This window comes from Mchenga conophoros, linkage group LG2 (assembly GCF_057382185.1).
Source record: "Mchenga conophoros isolate Kocher_MC1m ecotype Shallow Benthic linkage group LG2, M_conophoros_male_GT1.1, whole genome shotgun sequence".
NCBI lineage: Eukaryota > Metazoa > Chordata > Actinopteri > Cichliformes > Cichlidae > Mchenga > Mchenga conophoros.
The window spans coordinates 34,166,694-34,183,818 of record NC_140527.1 but is presented as its reverse complement, the minus strand read 5'-3'; the positions used below and the strand labels follow the sequence as shown (position 1 = coordinate 34,183,818).

Below are 17,125 nucleotides of genomic sequence, written 5' to 3'. Positions count from 1 at the left end.
TATACCTGTTAGGGGGTCCTGGCCCAGAATGGCAACATTTGGGAGAGACATGAGTATCAACTGCTGCAAGTCTTCCTGAAAAGGAAAAGAAATGTAAAGAGTTCAGCACATACACACACACACACACACACACACACACACACACACACACACAAAAACACCTCAAGTAATCACCTGGACCGTCCTGTTCTTCTGCCCTCAGTTAGCCGAGATAAACAAAAGCGCAGGAACTGATTTGTTGTGTAAACAAATAAGAGATCCCTGATAAAACTGCACTGTTTTGTTCTTACACGCTGGTAAGATTTTGTACAATTTTAGTTTAATATATTTCACTGCATCTTGTTCTCTACTTATTCTCAATGTGTAATAGAATCAAAGAAAAACAATATGATGATAGCAGTGAATAAGAAACCTGCAGCTAAACCACTTAATACTACTGGCAACTACTGCTGACCTTTTGGGTATAACATATGGGTAATGTGGGTGATGTGACAGCAATGCAGACGCACTGACATAATCTCAAAGATCACAAGTGACGTCATAAACAACCAGAACAAATTACTTGGAGCGAATCAATCCAAGTATTAGTACTTCCAACAAACCTGACTGGTACATGATCATAGCCATTATTCATTCACTTCAGCTTGTAACAGATATATTAGTATTAGTATTTACTCAGGAAGTCTTAAATGGTAAATGGCCTGTATTTGTAGAGCGCTTTTCTAGTCCCTAAGGACCCCAAAGAACTTTACACAACCAGTCATCCACACACTGGTGATGGCAAGCTACATTGTAGCTACAGCCACCCTGGGGCGCACTGACTATAATAAGTGTATATAAACATTTTTTTGTCAAAACTGACTTTTAACAGATTTAAGGAACCATCTCCTTAGTGGATCTGCTATGACAAAAACAAATAGGTCCAGATCAATCACCGGAAACCGTTTACTGCTGGAAGCAGCTGCTTGTCTACATTTAGCAAACTCTTTATTACACAGACCTGTTCAATTTCTTTCTAAGAAAAAAAATCTAATCAGCCAATTACATAGAAGCAATTCAGTATATTTAGAGATGTAGACATGGCCAGAGAGGACCTTCTGAATTTCAAACCGAGCAGCAGAATGGGTTGTTGATGCCGAATGGGCTGATCTGAATATCCACAATCATCCTGCCTTGTATGAACAGTTCAGGCTGGGGGTGCCGTAATAGTGTGGAGAATTTTTTCATGTTCCCTGTAGTCAAATGGCGCCTATAGTCACCAGATCTCAATCCTCAGCTGACAGTCACCAGACCTCAATCAGATCTCAATCAGCTGCACAGCTGACAACTCTGCAGCAACTGTGTGACGCTGTCATGTCAGTATGAACCAAAATCTCTCAAAATGTTTTCAGCACCTTGTTGAATCTATGCCACAAAGAATTAAGGCAGCTCTGGAGGTAATAGGGGATCCAACCCAATACTGATAAGGTGTACCTAATGAAGTGACCACTGAATGTAATTTCAAGAGAAATTTCAATAATTTTGAGTTGCTTTAATAACAAGACAGCTTGGTTGATTTTCTTGTTAACAACAATTCTGATCACAGAGTGTTAATAATCAATTTTTAGAAGTGTTTTTTTCCAAAATATTTGTTTAATGTGTGTCCTTATTGTCTAGATTATCTAAGATTAACTACAATTCAACTGATCAAAGCTGGACTGTTGATGCATGTTGTCATATTTGCTCTGCACTTTATTTTATTTATTTATGTATTTTTATTTCTCCACTGCCAAAAAGGGAAAACATTCCTAAAAAAAAAGAACATCTTTTCATTGCTGTCTTGATTATCTCAGCTGAGGGACTGTGCATCTTACAGAAAACCATTTAAAAATTTGAATTCACTAAAGCCATTAAATCTCTGGCTCATCATTTTGGACATTTCCTGCATGGTCCAAAGTATTTTTAATGCTTTTCAAATTCAGGAGATTCAGGACGAGCAGAAGGCCCACCAACACTGTGTTCATCTTGTTTCAGCGAGTCGTAATTTCTGCTTTGAGCTCTTGGACAAATCCCCTGGCAGACTCAAATGACGCTGAATCAAGCTGGACCACAGACGCCTCAGACATTTCCCGTCCAGAAACCTGGCTTCTCTGGCAGCAGAAAGAAATATCTGTCATGTGACCCCACAGCGCCTCCCTCCTCCTACATTGCCATCCAGTGCATCACTAGTGTAGAGGGTAATCATTACTGTTACTTTGCCACTTAATTTAGTTGGTCTTAAACTTAAGAAAAAGAAAAAAAAAGAGGAGAACAACTTCACCGTTAATTAAAAACATTTCTGTCAGAGAGCCACACACTGTTGCTGGCTAGCTCCTTTCCCAACTGCTCAGAAAGCCTGTTCACAACCTCCTCACATCCATCAGCGCAAAATCACAAGAGTACAGATGTAAGTCACAATTACAGCTCTCTCAGCTGCTTACTGTAATTTATAAACTGTATGGGGAGAAAGGCAGGGACTCCCTTTAGCAACTGGCATGTGCAGCAAACCTTATGTTTCTGCTCCTTCAGGGCGTTTAGGATATTAGCCACTGTAGCTCTGAGTTGGTCTTCGTGCAGCTCGTGGCTGATGATGCCAAACAGACTTCTGCAGGAGATTAGCCAGACTGATAATTATATAGAAGCGCCTTGTTGTTGTTGGCACAGTAATGTCTTTGCACGGGCAATTCCCTGCCGGGCAGTACGGCCAAGATACATACTGGGTTGTATTTTCTTGAATGCCTCCTGCACTTTATTTCATACATTATTATTTATAATGCAATACAAAGAAAGAGGTCAAGAATATGAAAAATGTGCAGAGATTTCCAGGGCAGTCACACTCAAAGTTCATTTCTTAAGGAAGTAGATTTTTCCACTAAAGCAAACGCCCAAAAAAAAAAAGGAATTAGCTATATGGAGCAGTTCTGAAAGTGGGATAAAAGCATTCATCACACTGCTGGCTGCAGTTAAGAAGAGAATTAAGTTCCATCTGTAAGATCTTTTTCAAATCCCGCCTTTTTATTGTATGTTGTTTGGATTGGTGTTGGCTTTCATTTTTGCCACAGACTTCCTTTTATTATTTATTTATTTTTCCCCCTAATTTTAATTTTTTGGCTTTATGCAAAAACAGATTAGTAGAGACATCATTTATTGGATGCTCGGCAGCCGTAAAAATGTCACGGTTTACCAAGGAGAGAGATCTTTAAAATGTGGAGGGTCAATAAATTAGTAGTCAAGAGAAATTAACATTTAAAATCCCATTAACAGAAAGCTGGAGAGCAAGTGTCTCATTCAGTGGCAGTAAATGGAGTTTAAAAAAAAAAAAGAAGAAGAATAGATTAAGAAAGACAGAGGGAGAATAGAATACAGTCAGCTAGAGTAATATACATTAGCATATAATGAAATTAAACCAGTAGAATAGATGCAGCATAGCACTCATAAATTTTACAGTAGGTTATATGAGTCCATACAGTAGACGTGCACAGCCTCCACCCCCCCCCACCCCCCACCCCCCGTGTCGTCAACACAAATAACTCCGTTTCTATAGAAGACAAGCTGAGGTCACAGCAGATATCAAGCCCTGCCAAGCTGCACACTGTTTCTGTGGCTTAAGCTCTCCACACTCTTGCCATTGTATTGCACGCACTCTCTCACATAAACACACAGGCAGCATTAAACAGCACAAAAAAATATAATAATAATTCAGTGAGAAGTAAAGCTGTGACTGATGTGGAACTAAATGTCTGCAGAGACACTAGAGCCTATTCTGAGAACACCTGCTGAAATTCTAGTGCAATGTCGGCTGATGTGAGCGTCTCAATTATTTGGCAGTGCTGCTAGGTGCTTTCAAGGGACATTAGTGATTCACTGAAAATTAGGAAACGAAACCTCGTAGACTCGTGTTCTTCTGTTGTGTGACAAGCAAAACAGTGCATGTTCAGTCCATCTGACTCGTACTTCGGGATGGTTTCCTCGCTCAGAGCAGTAGCTTTCTGAATCATCCTCCGGGGGTTGGAAGAATTGTGTCATTTCCTCAAATGCCAACGGCGCATGTGAATGCACATTATGAAATGCATGATACTGTGGGCTATTTGATAGATTCTCAGTCTCCTTCCTTCCTCAACCTCTAACCACAGCAGCAGCTAAAAAATGCAGCTCACCACTCCTCCACTTTTTCTCACCCCATTTGCCTGATAATAAGCAAGGACACGTCGACTGCGGATGGAATATTCTCTGTTTCATCTTTTCTCTTGTGCTAATATGCTGCCTCCCTGTGCATACACTTCAAATTTTCCACAATACCCCCAAGCAATATATTGCTAGTGTTAAGAGTGATAGTTGAGCCTCATCTTGTCCTCTGTTTTTACTACCTTGCAGCTAGAAAACTGCTTCTCCGGCCCTCTGCCATCAACTCGTCTCCCTCGCCATTTGTGTGGCTGTGAGTCATGTTTTAGAAAGATATTCTAGCGCTTTCACAAGACTTTTTTTCTCGTAATGAGAAGCTGGGAGTCATTTTAGTCCATCCACAAAAGAAGCCATCACACTAGTGTTTATGAAAACTTTTTTTGTTCTTGAAATTCTAGAGAAATGATTGGGGCCATCCAAGATAGGAGCTGGACCATTTACAAATGACCGTGCAGCCTGTATCACTGTGTCACACGTTTGCCTCGCTGTCTCGGTGTAATGACTTGTCCTGCTGCTGAGATATTAATGCCACAGTTTCACAAGGTATCAAACCACCCAATTAAGCTTTGTTGAAGCATGTAGCTACAGAGATGAAACTTCCAGAAAAACAACTCAAAGAATTAGTTTGACATTTTGGGAAAAACATGTATTTATTTTCTTGCTGAGAGTCAGATGAGGCGATCGATACTGCTTTCATGTCTGCTTGCTAAAAGCTGCCGGGGTAAAGTTAGCACCAGAAAGAAAACAAGGTAAAGGGGAAAAAAGAAAGTACCAGCTCATTAACTGACATATTCGATTTTCTTAATCCCTATATGAAGACTGTTGCTTAGCTGGATGCTGGACTTTGAAAGCTTTATACAGCAAAAATAATTATGCGTTAGTAAACTTAAATTGCAGCAAAGACAGGTTTCCAGCCACTGTGATGAGCTCAGCTAACCAACAGCTGCTTTATTGCATCAAACTATCTTGCAATCAAAGTTGTTGCAATCATACATGCAACAACTATCTATTCAAACACAAACACGTTTAGAGTTAAGATTCCTGATTTTATAGCACAAGTGATAGCACTGTTTTGGTGCTTATTCATAAAGAACCTAAGATTGCAAAATAAAAATAAATTCATACCAAATGTCTTTTTTAGGCATTTACAGTTGCAAATCTTCTAACATTTTACCAGTTTAGATGAACTTTTATGCAACATTAGGAGGCTATACCATCCAGCTGCATCATCAGCATTTTGCAGTCATGCTTCTGCTGACCCGAGGCTTCCGCTAACACCTGAGGGAAATACCTGGTGCTCTAGATGTTAAATGCTCAGCTATGTTCACTGCCGAGTCTCTAACTGTGCCTGCTGTTTGAAGTTGAGCAGGTAGCGTATAAAGCCAGTTTATTAAAGCTTTCTGGCTGAAATCAGGTTCCTGTTGCCTCTGAAAACAGGCTAATAAAAAGCACAGTGAAGCAGAACGGTAAAGCTGTAGTAACAACGGGCGAAGAGACACTGTAGCTCGAGCGGCAGACGACAAACCTCACGGGGGTTCAGCATTGCAAGTGCTCATTCTTACACTGCAAGGAGCTGTTTGCTTTGTGGCAACCCAGCAGCAACTAATGAGCCAATATTTGAACATTTTTGTCCAGATAATTATGTCCAGAGCTTCACTGAGAAGACTACGCGATGCAGGTGTGGGGTTTGCTTTTGTTTTCTGAATACTGTGCAAAAAGTATTCATCTGTCCAAGTTCTAAAATTAAAAAGTGCACAAAATGCAGTTACATAAAAATATGAGCTAAAAACAAAACTGTGGTTGCCCTCATAGCTTTCAAAAAATTTTTTCTTTATCACAGCCATGCCTGAATGGACTATACCGTTAATGGGTTTCTTCTTGTTATAGTGGGAATGTGAAGCTCAGGAGAAGTCCTGTGCAGGCTCTGTTGCCTTTCAGTACATTGCCCTGATTTCAGTCTTGATGATTTGATCTAACAGAATCTCACCAACCTCCCCTCATCCCCACCCCCCTCTCTCACCACCATCACCCTTCCCTACCTGGTAGAAGGCTCGCAGGTGTCGATTTAAAATAGAAAAATTCTGGACTCTCAGCATGTGGTCATCTCTCTCGCTGTTGTACAGCCGCTCCACCTTGGGGTTTGGATCTCTGGGTGGACACACACAAAAAAACCACACACACACACAATTACACACAGTGGTTTACACACTGCAGCTTGATCAAACAGCCCAGCAACATTTCTCTCCAGATGAGAAATTCTTATGCAACAGTGCATTTAAGCAGAGTGAATAAAATTTTAATGAGGTCTGAGAAGCAGGCAGTGAGAATCCACATGCAATTATTTGTTGAAATAATGTGGCTTAGGTCGGGCCAAATTAATCAGCCATTGAGCAAATCCTGCCTAAGATCTTGTCTTGCCAGTTAATAGACAAAAGGTTTTCTCCTGCTGAAACTTGAACACGAAGATAAGGGAATCAGTGGAGATGGCTTATAGGATGGCATGATTGTAATTTGCTAGAAATTTCAGAACATTGTGCTTTAACACACACGCACTGCAAAACAACATGAGGTTATGAAACCGAGTGCGATAAATGTTACATCACTTTTCATGCAAAAGAAAAAGAACAATACCAAGTGTTTGCAACCATGTTAGCACCTCTCTGATGCTGTGCTGTGGCACACCATAAAGCATAAGGGAAAATGTTTACCAGTTAGCATGATAGGGTTCTTAAATTACCATCAAACACAAAGTGAGGGTTGGTATTTTGGGAGATATCTGCGCATAAATCAAAGAAAAACTACAAAGTGGATGCGAAAAGTGATGGTGCCGCATTAAATATCACAAAAATTAAGACTCACTCGAGTTTCTGTCCCTTGAGTCATGCTGTCAGTTAAACTAAGCTGAAGTATTTTAGTGCACAACATTAAACTGAGGAAATTATCTGCCTTTATTTAATAGCTGTATGGATGTAAAAGGGCTGGATGCAAATACCACACTGCCAATACGTCCCAGTGGTCACTCAAAACACTGCAACAAAAAAAAAAAATCTACAGCCCTTAAATTATTCTCCTGTTGCCCTATTATATATTAATATAGTGTCCTCCTATTACTCTTTCTATTATTAATGTGACTGTTTATTTGTTTAAGTGACATCATTACAACGTACGAACTGTGCGGCCACGACCCAGAAGGAAACCAGGACATTAAAAAAGCTTCTGTGGTTCATGCAAAGTGCAAGAACCATTATAGAAGCAGGCAAGACTTCCAGGCATACAGATAAAGGTGTTGTTGATTTTTTTTTCCAGTTGTCAGTAATGTTACTGCAACAAAAAAAAAAATCCCATCCATCCAAACAGGCATTTTCTCCATATTATAAAAAGAGAGGTGTAAAATTATTGGCAGGACACAGCTGCTCACAAGGTCACTTTGCACTCTTTCTATTATCCCACACACTGTCCATCACCTTAACTCACTTCACTTAAGTTACATAAGCATCTCAATCACCAGGCCACCAGGGTGCCCAATTTCAGTGCTTTTTAATGGCTTTCACTCAAAAAGCAAAAAAAAAAAAAAGCTGCCATGGAGTTTAAGCAAAGAATGGGTTGTGTGTACATTTCAGCGTTTCAGATTGCCAATAAAAGCCACAGGCACTTTTTTTGCAACTAATTGCAAGGTTGAACGGTTTATATTTTCCATTTACAAATGAGAACTTGTGCTTTTATTATTTTACATTTATATTATTACATTTAAAAGCAGACTGACTGGGTAAAGTTTGCAAAAGTTTATCAAGTTATCTTTCCCCCCTCTCTAATAGTGACGTTTATTGCAGTGTCCACGGCTAGGAAGCAGTGAAAGTGAGAAAATGTTGATGAATCTTACATGACCCTCATGACCTCATTGAGGAAAATCCCATTGGTCAGCCTCAGGTAGCGGTCTCGGGCACTCTGCGAAACAGAGTTCACTTCCATGTACTGGCTGTAGTGAGGTGCACCGTCCTCACTCTCTACCATATTCTCAAACAGCAGCACCTATGAGAGACAGATAGAGATGATCTTGTGTGGTGACCAAAGACAAGGAAGAACCAGCACAGGAGCAGAAAATAGGCACAGAGATGGGCTAAGGGAAAATTTTCACACAGGAAGTCACTTGAGTCTGTGCACCTGTCCGAACAGGTGGGATCTGTGCGCTCACACTGGGAAGCACTTCACAGCGACAGCCAGCCAAGCAGGACTGCAGCCAAGGTTTCTCTCTCGCGCGCTTCTAAGACGACTTGTGCCAATGCAAACTGCAATATAATGAGTTTTATTCCCACCTGCACCTTCTAAAAACTGCACAGTAGGTAAACAAAGTAACAAGCCACAGTTGGTCTCAGCTGATGAGGTGATACAGAGGAGACTGAGATGCTGAGGATAACAACTGGGTTGGGTGGCAGGGGATCCCTTCAGGGTGAAAAATCTCATGTCAGTGAAAAAATGACCTGCTGAAGTGGTCCAAAGAAAAAAAACAAACCTCTTCCAAGACCTGTTGAACCTGACATCTGACCAGCCCCCTCTTTGGAAAGGGGAAACAACAGCCAATGAGAACATCCCTATAAGACTTAGTGATCACATTATCCAAGCAGAGATCATTAACCAGAAGGGGGAGACTTGGTGACTTGCCATGTTGAAACCCCAGCTGGGAATTCAGTGTGTTACAGCTGTAGTTGGTTTAAGAGAGAGCATACTCTATGACTATTTTGAAATCAGAAGCAGCCCAAGGACACGGAAGTGTCGAAGCTGGGAGAGAAAAAGTTGGTTATTAAGAGGCGAGGGAAGCTGCCAAAAGGAGAAGTGTTTGCTTTTCTGTACACAACAGAAAAAAGGCAGGGCCGAGGCTGTTTGTGTTATTTATTCAAGTTTTATATGTATTCTGACGAACGGAACTGGAAAACAGACTGGTCTAAAAAATTTCACAAGCTTTCTGACTTGAAATTATACAGACTTTACTACAGAGTTGGTCACCGGCTAAGTCGGATTTTGTAATTTTTTTCACAACGTTTTACACCCTCCTGTTTTATTCTCACCTCTGCGCCTCTATAAATGATGACCTTTTCTCTAACTCAAAGTGATAAATGATAAATGACGTACCCATTGCGCCAACGCACTTTCCATGAATTCCTCTATTATCTCCTTAATGTTGGACTCCATTGTTGTGGCACGAGGGCTGTGAAACACTACAGAAGACAGCTAATTAAAGAATATCACCAACGCGGTGTATGTAATGAATCAGAGACAGAGAATCCATCTTGCGTCAAGTGAAGTAGTTTGACATTTGTGCGGCCCTTCCTCCCCTCCCTCTACCTCGTTTGCTGTCTCTTCCTCTCTGACTGCGTGTGTCAGTCAGTTTCATTGCAAAACCACACCGGAATTTTTCAAAACGCACATGTTGAGGGGTTTTTTTTTTTAAAACACACCCTCAAAACTTCACACAACACACACAAACACGGAAATATTTTTCTTGAGTACCGCAAAACACTAGAGTGCAAAAAAGGGACATTAACTTCGCAGAGGTGAAATATTAGGCCTATTTCCTCCTCTGCGTATTTATGTGCACATTTACCTTAAATGTGTGTTTTTACGCCATTATTTGCCTCAGTATCGCCTTGTTTTGACCTTAGACATGACATGTTGATCTAATGTGTGTTAAAAATGAGAAGGCTTCCATTTGAAGTTGTCAGAGGTTTAGTGTCTCTAACGTTCACCGTGCGTTCAGCTGCGCTCCAAGCACTGTGCAATAGTGACCTCTGGTGCTTCAAAAGGAAAGTTCATGCTTTCACATATTATTAATTACATCATCAAAGGGGAAGTGGGCTTCCTTACTTTGAGCTAGCTGCTGTGTATAATGCATTGCAGTATTTTCCGCATTCCGCAGATATCATTGAAAAGCTGCCAAAAGGAAGCTGTTAGAAGATGTATGTGATCTGAAGATATGTGCAAATCATTATTATCATAGTTTCTGTACAGTCTCACCCTTAATGGTCCGCACAAGGCTTCTTCTTTATGTAATTAGGGAAATTTTATAAGGCCTGATGAGCAAAAGGCAAATTTTAGAAATTTCTTTCCATGTATTTTAATAATGTATTAATTTTATGATCCAATTTAAGGTTTTATGATACACTTTCTTTGAAGGTCAGAGCTGAGAAATGGACTGTACGCTTCCTTTGTTAATCTCTGCTACACTTTTTTTTTTTTTTTTGAAAAAGAAAACATTTATTTTTCTGCAGCCACTAAATGGATGCTTATATATTTGGAATCAAATAAGACATTCATGGAAAATAGTCTGTGATACAGTTTTATTTAGGAAGATTGAGCACACATTGGATATACCTGCAGCTTGGACAGATCACCATATTTGTATATATAAATATGTTTTGCCACAAAAAGGATTTATAGACTGTTAGTCTTTGTAAAATAGTTTCCAACATGTTGCATCAGTGTGCTGTTTATGCCAGAGTGTGTTCCTGTGTGCTGTCAGGGTGTGCTGACACTGCTTGTGCAGCAGTTCTGGGATTAACTCTGCCAGGATTATCAGATTGTTTCAGAGCTGCCAGAACAGACACGATGACAGCTTCATATAGGGCACCGCACACACATATGCACGCAAACACGCACACTTAATCCAACTCTCCTTGCTGGACTCAGATAACCCATTGTCATATTCAAACGTGCCTCTGTTTTAGGACATGTACAAAAGGAAGCCGACACTACAAAGCAGTTAAAAACTTCTACTTTTAATATATAATTCATGTGCATTGCCAGTTTAACAGGTTCCTAAGCATTTCATTGCAGATTAGTACAAACTACAGCCGTGGGAGTAATGTTACAGTGCACATGGGATGAACTTGTGAATCTGAGCCAAAAAATTGTTAAATATGTTTTCGTGTTTAAGCTAAACCTGTTTAAACTGACTTTTCTAGACACAACAAGATGTACTACACATCTCCTGAACAGATTCGTAGACGGTGACACATACATGATGTCCTGCACAGAGGAGATGTTTGTTTGGTGTCTGTGCAGGGCTTGATGAGATTCCCTGTGTGTTGCCCTGTTTTGGCCATGTGCGAGGGAGCTGCAGATGCTGCTTTTGGTGGTACATAAATCAAGCCTAATGTGTCAAAACCCAAATGGTGCCCTACTTGCCACCACCCAACTCACACAACCAAAACAAAAAAAAGCACTGACACATCCTCCCCCCTCCCATCTCTTCCCCCTGAGCTTGTGTTTTTAAAAACATTTCTCCCTTTAGCTGGCAGGGGAGGGAGTAGGGGAGGCTGCCTTCTCCGTGGTGTTATCAGCTGGCTTCTCTGCGTCTTCAGCCCCGGGGGATCCTTCGGCGGCCGAGGGGTCAACCTGTGCAAACTTCAAGATGTCGAGGACATTCGCTTTAACATCCTCAAAGGTCTCCTTCACACCCTTCTCCAGGAGATAACCCACACTTTCACCCTCGGGGTCCTCTAGAGCTGTGGCTCCCTCCACAGCTGTCTGCAAGTACCTCAGGCTCACCAGCACTGACATCTGCAGAGAAAGAAGCAATAAAGATACTGTGAAATCAGGGTGTAAAATCTGTGCTCGCAGACAGTTTTTATCACAAAACGAGATGGTCAAAGGGTTTCGTAAGCTCACAAAAAAAACCAAATAGAGGCATCAACTTTAATAAATCACGTAATTTTAAAGCTGCTGGGTGATCACACTCTGAAGGACTTTTATTCTGTACAGCTGAAAAGCTTGTGTGGATGTATTCTGACAGCTTGTACTGTGTTATATATGTGAGAGACAGTTATACACATTTTTTCTGATTTTGAATTCACTGTGGAAGTATTATCAGCATTATAAATTTTTTTTTTCTTTAGGATTGTAACCATAAACATGATTTCACTCAAAATATTTACACTTATTTTGGAGCGATGATGTTCATAAACCATATTGGGAGGGAATTATTATCTCAGAAGGCGTGTTATGTTTATATTTTCTTTTTTTAAAACTGGAGAAATCATGAGGGGTTTTTTTTTACTTCCAACCTTCATATTGGGTTTTGCAATCTGAAGCTTATTCAAAATCAAATCACTATAAAAGTTAAAAGTTCAATTAAATCTATCTGATCATTTTCATATAGTCTCTTAGACAAATTTTGTCCAGTTTTTTTCCCAAAAGTGTGAGATCCAGTTTTGACTGAAAATTTGCTGCAGACTTCAGGACAACAATGTAGTGGTGATGCAGGAGTACAAAATATTTTTAGTATTATCTCATGCTCCCTCTATCATTTTTTTTTTGTCTGCTGTTCAGATTCAGAACAGGTTTTGTTAAAGTAATATCTTAATACCTTGACATGCCAAAGTGGACTAGAAAAACCACGCCACTGGTCTGTTGCGGTTTAGACTGTGTGATTGGCTGGTTGGAGCGTATAACAGTGCTGTGTTGAACATATGAGACAAGCTTCCTGTTACAGGCTTAGTTTGGCTATTTAAACATGTGCTGTCAATGCTGGCATTTTGCAAAGGAATGAAAGTGCATGTTTGATTAAAAGTTGGAAATCAATGTAAACCAGTGAGCTTTTCCCTTCTGTCGGTTGTCATGGCAGTGTGTGCGTCACTAGACAGTCATCATTTAAAATTCTGTTTTTTGCTTCTTCTTTCTTTGTGTGTCTGTGTGTGTGAGTGTACAGAATAATTTCAGCGCTCCTTTCTGAACTCAAAGAAGAATTATAGAATAGCATGACAATAATAGCATAAAACAGCTGTTTGGGTTTTCTTTTTATTATTCACCTGTATTAGGATGACTGACAGCACACCAGGGCCAGTTGAATTCATCATCTCCATGTAGTAGTCGGTCAGAGCCTGCCTACAGCCACGGCTGTACAGGTTGAGCTCTTCTGCTTGGTAGTCGTAGCTGTAGTGAGCGCTGTTATCTGTCAGGTGGTACTGCAGGCAGGGGCGTGGGGAGGCCGGGTTACAGCAGCTGAACGGAACGCCATCCAGCAGGTAACGGCCATCCACGTTACTCCTGATACGACTGTAAACAGATGAAGGAGAGAAAGCGTGAAAACCACGAAGAGTGACAGATTAAAAAACAGAGTCTAGTGAGACAAGAGCAAGAGGAAGAGAAGTGAGGAGATAAAGTCATCTTAAAACCAGTTAAAGGCCAACTTTTAGCTCAGAGCAGCCCCTCTATACAAGTGTCATCATGTCACAACCTCTCTGTTTGTTCATTCCTTTTCACTTCCCTATCTTTGACCAACCTTTCTCTGCTTGCTGTACCACCAACCTTTTCATCGATGCCTATCATTCTCTTCAAAAGTAAAGGCCAGATCTATTTTTAATATAGTCTTCCTCTACCCTTAATATCATTTCTCTCCCTCTCTTTCTCTCTCTGACATATTGTTTGACCTTTCTGGATGTGAAATCTGCTTATCTCTCACTCATGTAGACCTCTATTTTCTTTGCTTCTCTTCGCTGTATACCCCTCATCATTTTTTCTCTTTCTTTCTGTGGATCATCATTCACTCACTCCTTGACGTCCTTGGAGGTGAAGTCCAGATATCTATTGCTGACCCACTGAACCTCAAACCAGTCCTTGAAGTTGTTGTTTCCACAGCAGCGGAACTCCATCTGCAGACGATCAATGGTCTCCTTTTGAAAACAGCGGCCGGGCACGTCTGTGTCCTTGTAGAAGCGGATCCCATTCCTCAGTCCCACCTGACATTGAAGAGAGAAAAGTGTAGGAAGGAGAAGGTGTTATCTTTAAAAGTCGTTGGCGTTTCAGAGCAGTTTGAGCTGGTTTGAAAAATAATGTTTGATTGTTGGTCAAATTGCTCTCCCATTTTGGCTTTGTCTACAGCAACTTATAGGGAAGCAGGCGTTTCCTAATGTTTTGCTTGACACTGGAGGTAAACTACTTATACCCTCCTTTTAATCTTTACCCAGCCCAGTGAACCCACCTTCAGGGACTCTTCCAGGCGTCCCTGCAGGGCATAGCTGAGCACCACCACAGCAAGAAGGAGACAACAGAGTAACATGGCTACAGCAAACCAGGCCATCAGGAGCAACTTCCAACGGGGGAAGCGGCTCGCATCCAGGGAGTCCTGACACACACGAGTGGCAACCCAGTTGGTGCCAATGGAGACCAGGCCCACCATCATCAGGATGTTGGGTACCATGTGGATCTCTGTGTTGTCCATCACCTCAAGAGAAGAAGAGCAAAGTCAAAGATAAAAGTTGGCACAACACTGGCAGTCAGCTGCAGGTCTCTTTGTCATTTCCTCCTCTCAATTTAGAAGGCAATAATCCTCTGTTCAATTATCCTTATCTAGTCTAAAATGACCTTGGCAGCCAAAAGATTCAATTAGCTGCAAAGTCTACATGGAAATATGATGATAAATTTAATCCATTGCTCGTGTTACTGCAGAAGTCAATTATGGACTGAGTTTATTATTGGCTGAGTTTGCAAAAGCCTGCCAGCCACAAAGCACCTTTGTCCAATTGTTGTTTTAAAATTACCATTAAAAAATACCTTACATTTACAGTCTGGTGGCTAACGTGATCCTGTAAAATCTGTCCAGCCAGCTTGGCTTTAGAACAAATAATCTCTCTAAATGAAATTGCAAAGAAATATTTTAAGCTCCATCTAGAATACTCAGTTTTCCCACTGAGTGCAGTAGAGGGCAAAACAGAGTACACAAATGAGGTATTTGTCTACAGATGATAAAGGAGGATTATGCTCTAATGAATCATTTGTTAGAGCCTTAGCTTCCTGATTCCATTTCATCGGTTGGAGAGCAAATATGTCTTCTGTTTTTTCCCAGCCATTCACCACCACCTTGGGAAAAATGATTACCTAAGATTAGCTAAGAGCACTTCTCACTTTAGATCAATAAATATGTGAAGGTCTCCTCTCATTGCAGCTTTCCTGTGGATATCAGTTCACTAAGTCTGTCTAATTGATCACTGATCCATTAAGACAAATGGCTACAGTGCTTAAACAAAATGCACAGTCCACACACACACAAACAAACACACACACACACACACACACACATGATTTTCATGGGAAAAGTGCTGACATTACAAAGACGTTTTTCAGCCAACTCCACCTACATGACTTAACATGCATGAATGTGCATGTTTACACTTGCGTGTGGTATGTTTGTATTTGTCGATTAAACGCTGAAGCTAAGTTTAAAAAAAAGTGACACAGCAGGCTCAGTAAACAACACTTAGCAAAGGCAGATGCCTGAGCATACAATCCTATATTTGTTCAACCTTTAATACATTCATGCACTAGACGTTAGCTCCACCTGGCCTTCTAGCTTGCATTGCTTCATGTGTGAGTTTGCATTCATGCAAGCATCGCTTTCTGTACCTCTGCCCTACGAAGCAGCTCTGTCTTAAGGTAAACACCAAGACAAAAGATGAAGGCCCCACTCATCACTGCCAGCCAGGACATCAGCCACAGGCCCTGGGCCAGACGAACTCGCCTCTGCTGGGTGAACGTAATTTTCAGCAGCATGGCTCACTATTATGCACAGGCCACCACAGAGAAAAGAGAAAAAAGAAAGAGAGGGGGAGCTGGATGGAGCAGAGCAAGTCTATTCTGGTCAAAACTGATGCTATCCAGAGGTGGCCAGCTGCATTTATGGAGACAAACCCATGGAGCTCAAAATACGGTGGACTCAGTGTTGTTGGATTGGTCAGTGGTCAGTCCAGGCCTGGTCGTTTGATTAGTTATTAGTGCGTTGAGCTCATCTAAGTTGTTCCAGGTGGAGGGGATAAGCAGGTATATCCCTGAGATGGTAGAGGACAAAGTCGACCTTAGAAGATAATCCAAAAACTTTCACTGGGTTGACGAAATGTCTCAAAAAGTTGTTTTTTCTTAAATAATCCAAATCCGTGCGGATGAGAAATGTGAGAAAAGTGGTTATTATTAAAGTATGGTGGAAAAATGATAATCCTTTTCACAAATATTACAGATGTTTCCCTCAAGCAAGTGGTCACAACGCCGCAGTCCCCCCTCCAAGCTGAAATCAGTGATTTCTTCCCCTTGATGCGATGTTGTCTTTTGATGGCGCCCCTCCGGGTCTGTGCATATGCGGCGCCCCCCTAAACCGCGGTACCCATGGTTGGAGGACACAGACAACTGGCCAAAGTCGAGAGTTTGGAACCGTAATCCTCACAGTAGAGTCCCTGGGATCCTATTAGAGCCCAGGAACCAATGGGAAAGCAGGCCAGTGTCTGATCAGCAAACTTATCTGATGGACTCATAGTATGGGAGGGTCTATTGAACTATTATGACAGGTGAATTTACCTGAAGCCCATCAACACAGGCTTGTAGGTCTGAGGAAATAAACACAGGAAATATGTATTACTGTTTACCTAAGAGCAAGAATACGGTGGGGTCCAGCAGTATGGAACAAAATCCAATTTACTGTCAGCATCACTCAGAGTTTTCACTCTATTACTGAGCCAAGATATTTTATGCAGTTAGAGAAGAAAAAATCTAAGACATTTGGAATAGGCCCACACATATGAGGCTATACTTGAAATACAACTGGAACAAATGGTATAGTTTATCTTTTACAATGCTCTCAGTTTATGCACTAAAACCATTATTCCCATAATTAATTGTAACCTTAAATTTTGCATTTCCATTTAAACTGTTTGTGTGAAGTTAAATATAAGAAACCTGCAGCCATTAATGATTTTACATTACAGTGACAAAGCAACCCACGGTATAGTGTTATTTTTAAAAAAAACACTATACTGTGGGTTGCACTAAAATGCATGTAATGATCAGACGTAAGGCAGATTAGATATCTATTGATTAATGGACTGACTGAAATAAAGAGAATAGGGTTCCCAAAAGGATCCTCTATTCTTTTTTGAGGTAGGTTAGG

The 17,125-nt window shown here is 40.9% G+C and overlaps 2 protein-coding genes across 2 annotated transcripts in view; both read right to left on the bottom strand.

Moving 5' to 3' along the window:
• ccdc88b (coiled-coil and HOOK domain protein 88B) overlaps positions 1-9,545 on the bottom strand; it is a 59,002-nt gene extending 49,457 nt beyond the window's left edge. The window contains exons 1-4 of the mRNA XM_085296979.1: positions 9,328-9,545; positions 8,081-8,229; positions 6,240-6,348; positions 6-75 (exon numbers count right to left, since the gene is read on the bottom strand). Of these exons, the coding sequence (XP_085153105.1) occupies positions 6-75; positions 6,240-6,348; positions 8,081-8,229; positions 9,328-9,387 (388 nt within the window). The 5' untranslated portion in view covers positions 9,388-9,545. The remainder of the gene's footprint in view (positions 1-5; positions 76-6,239; positions 6,349-8,080; positions 8,230-9,327) is intronic.
• A 972-nt stretch (positions 9,546-10,517) lies between these two features.
• rom1b (retinal outer segment membrane protein 1b) lies at positions 10,518-16,386 on the bottom strand. Its single transcript, XM_085296991.1, has 5 exons — positions 15,595-16,386; positions 14,174-14,416; positions 13,744-13,931; positions 13,002-13,248; positions 10,518-11,754 (listed from the first exon to the last, which is right to left on the bottom strand). Exons 1-5 carry the CDS (start codon positions 15,739-15,741, stop codon positions 11,482-11,484), a joined length of 1,098 nt encoding a protein of 365 aa, XP_085153117.1. The 5' UTR covers positions 15,742-16,386; the 3' UTR covers positions 10,518-11,481.
• Positions 16,387-17,125: the final 739 nt, after the last annotated feature.

What these genes read in the sequence shown, in the direction of transcription:
- rom1b (XM_085296991.1), bottom strand. Translation starts at nt 15,741, where the DNA reads ATGCTGCTGAAAATTACGTTCACCCAGCAGAGGCGAGTTCGTCTGGCC. An exon ending in AGCTGCTTCGTAGGGCAGAG is followed by an intron (nt 14,417 to 15,594) that starts GTACAGAAAGCG and finishes TCTTCTCTTGAG; the next exon opens with GTGATGGACAACACAGAGAT. An exon ending in TGTCAGTCATCCTAATACAG is followed by an intron (nt 11,755 to 13,001) that starts GTGAATAATAAA and finishes CTTTCTCTGCAG; the next exon opens with ATGTCAGTGCTGGTGAGCCT.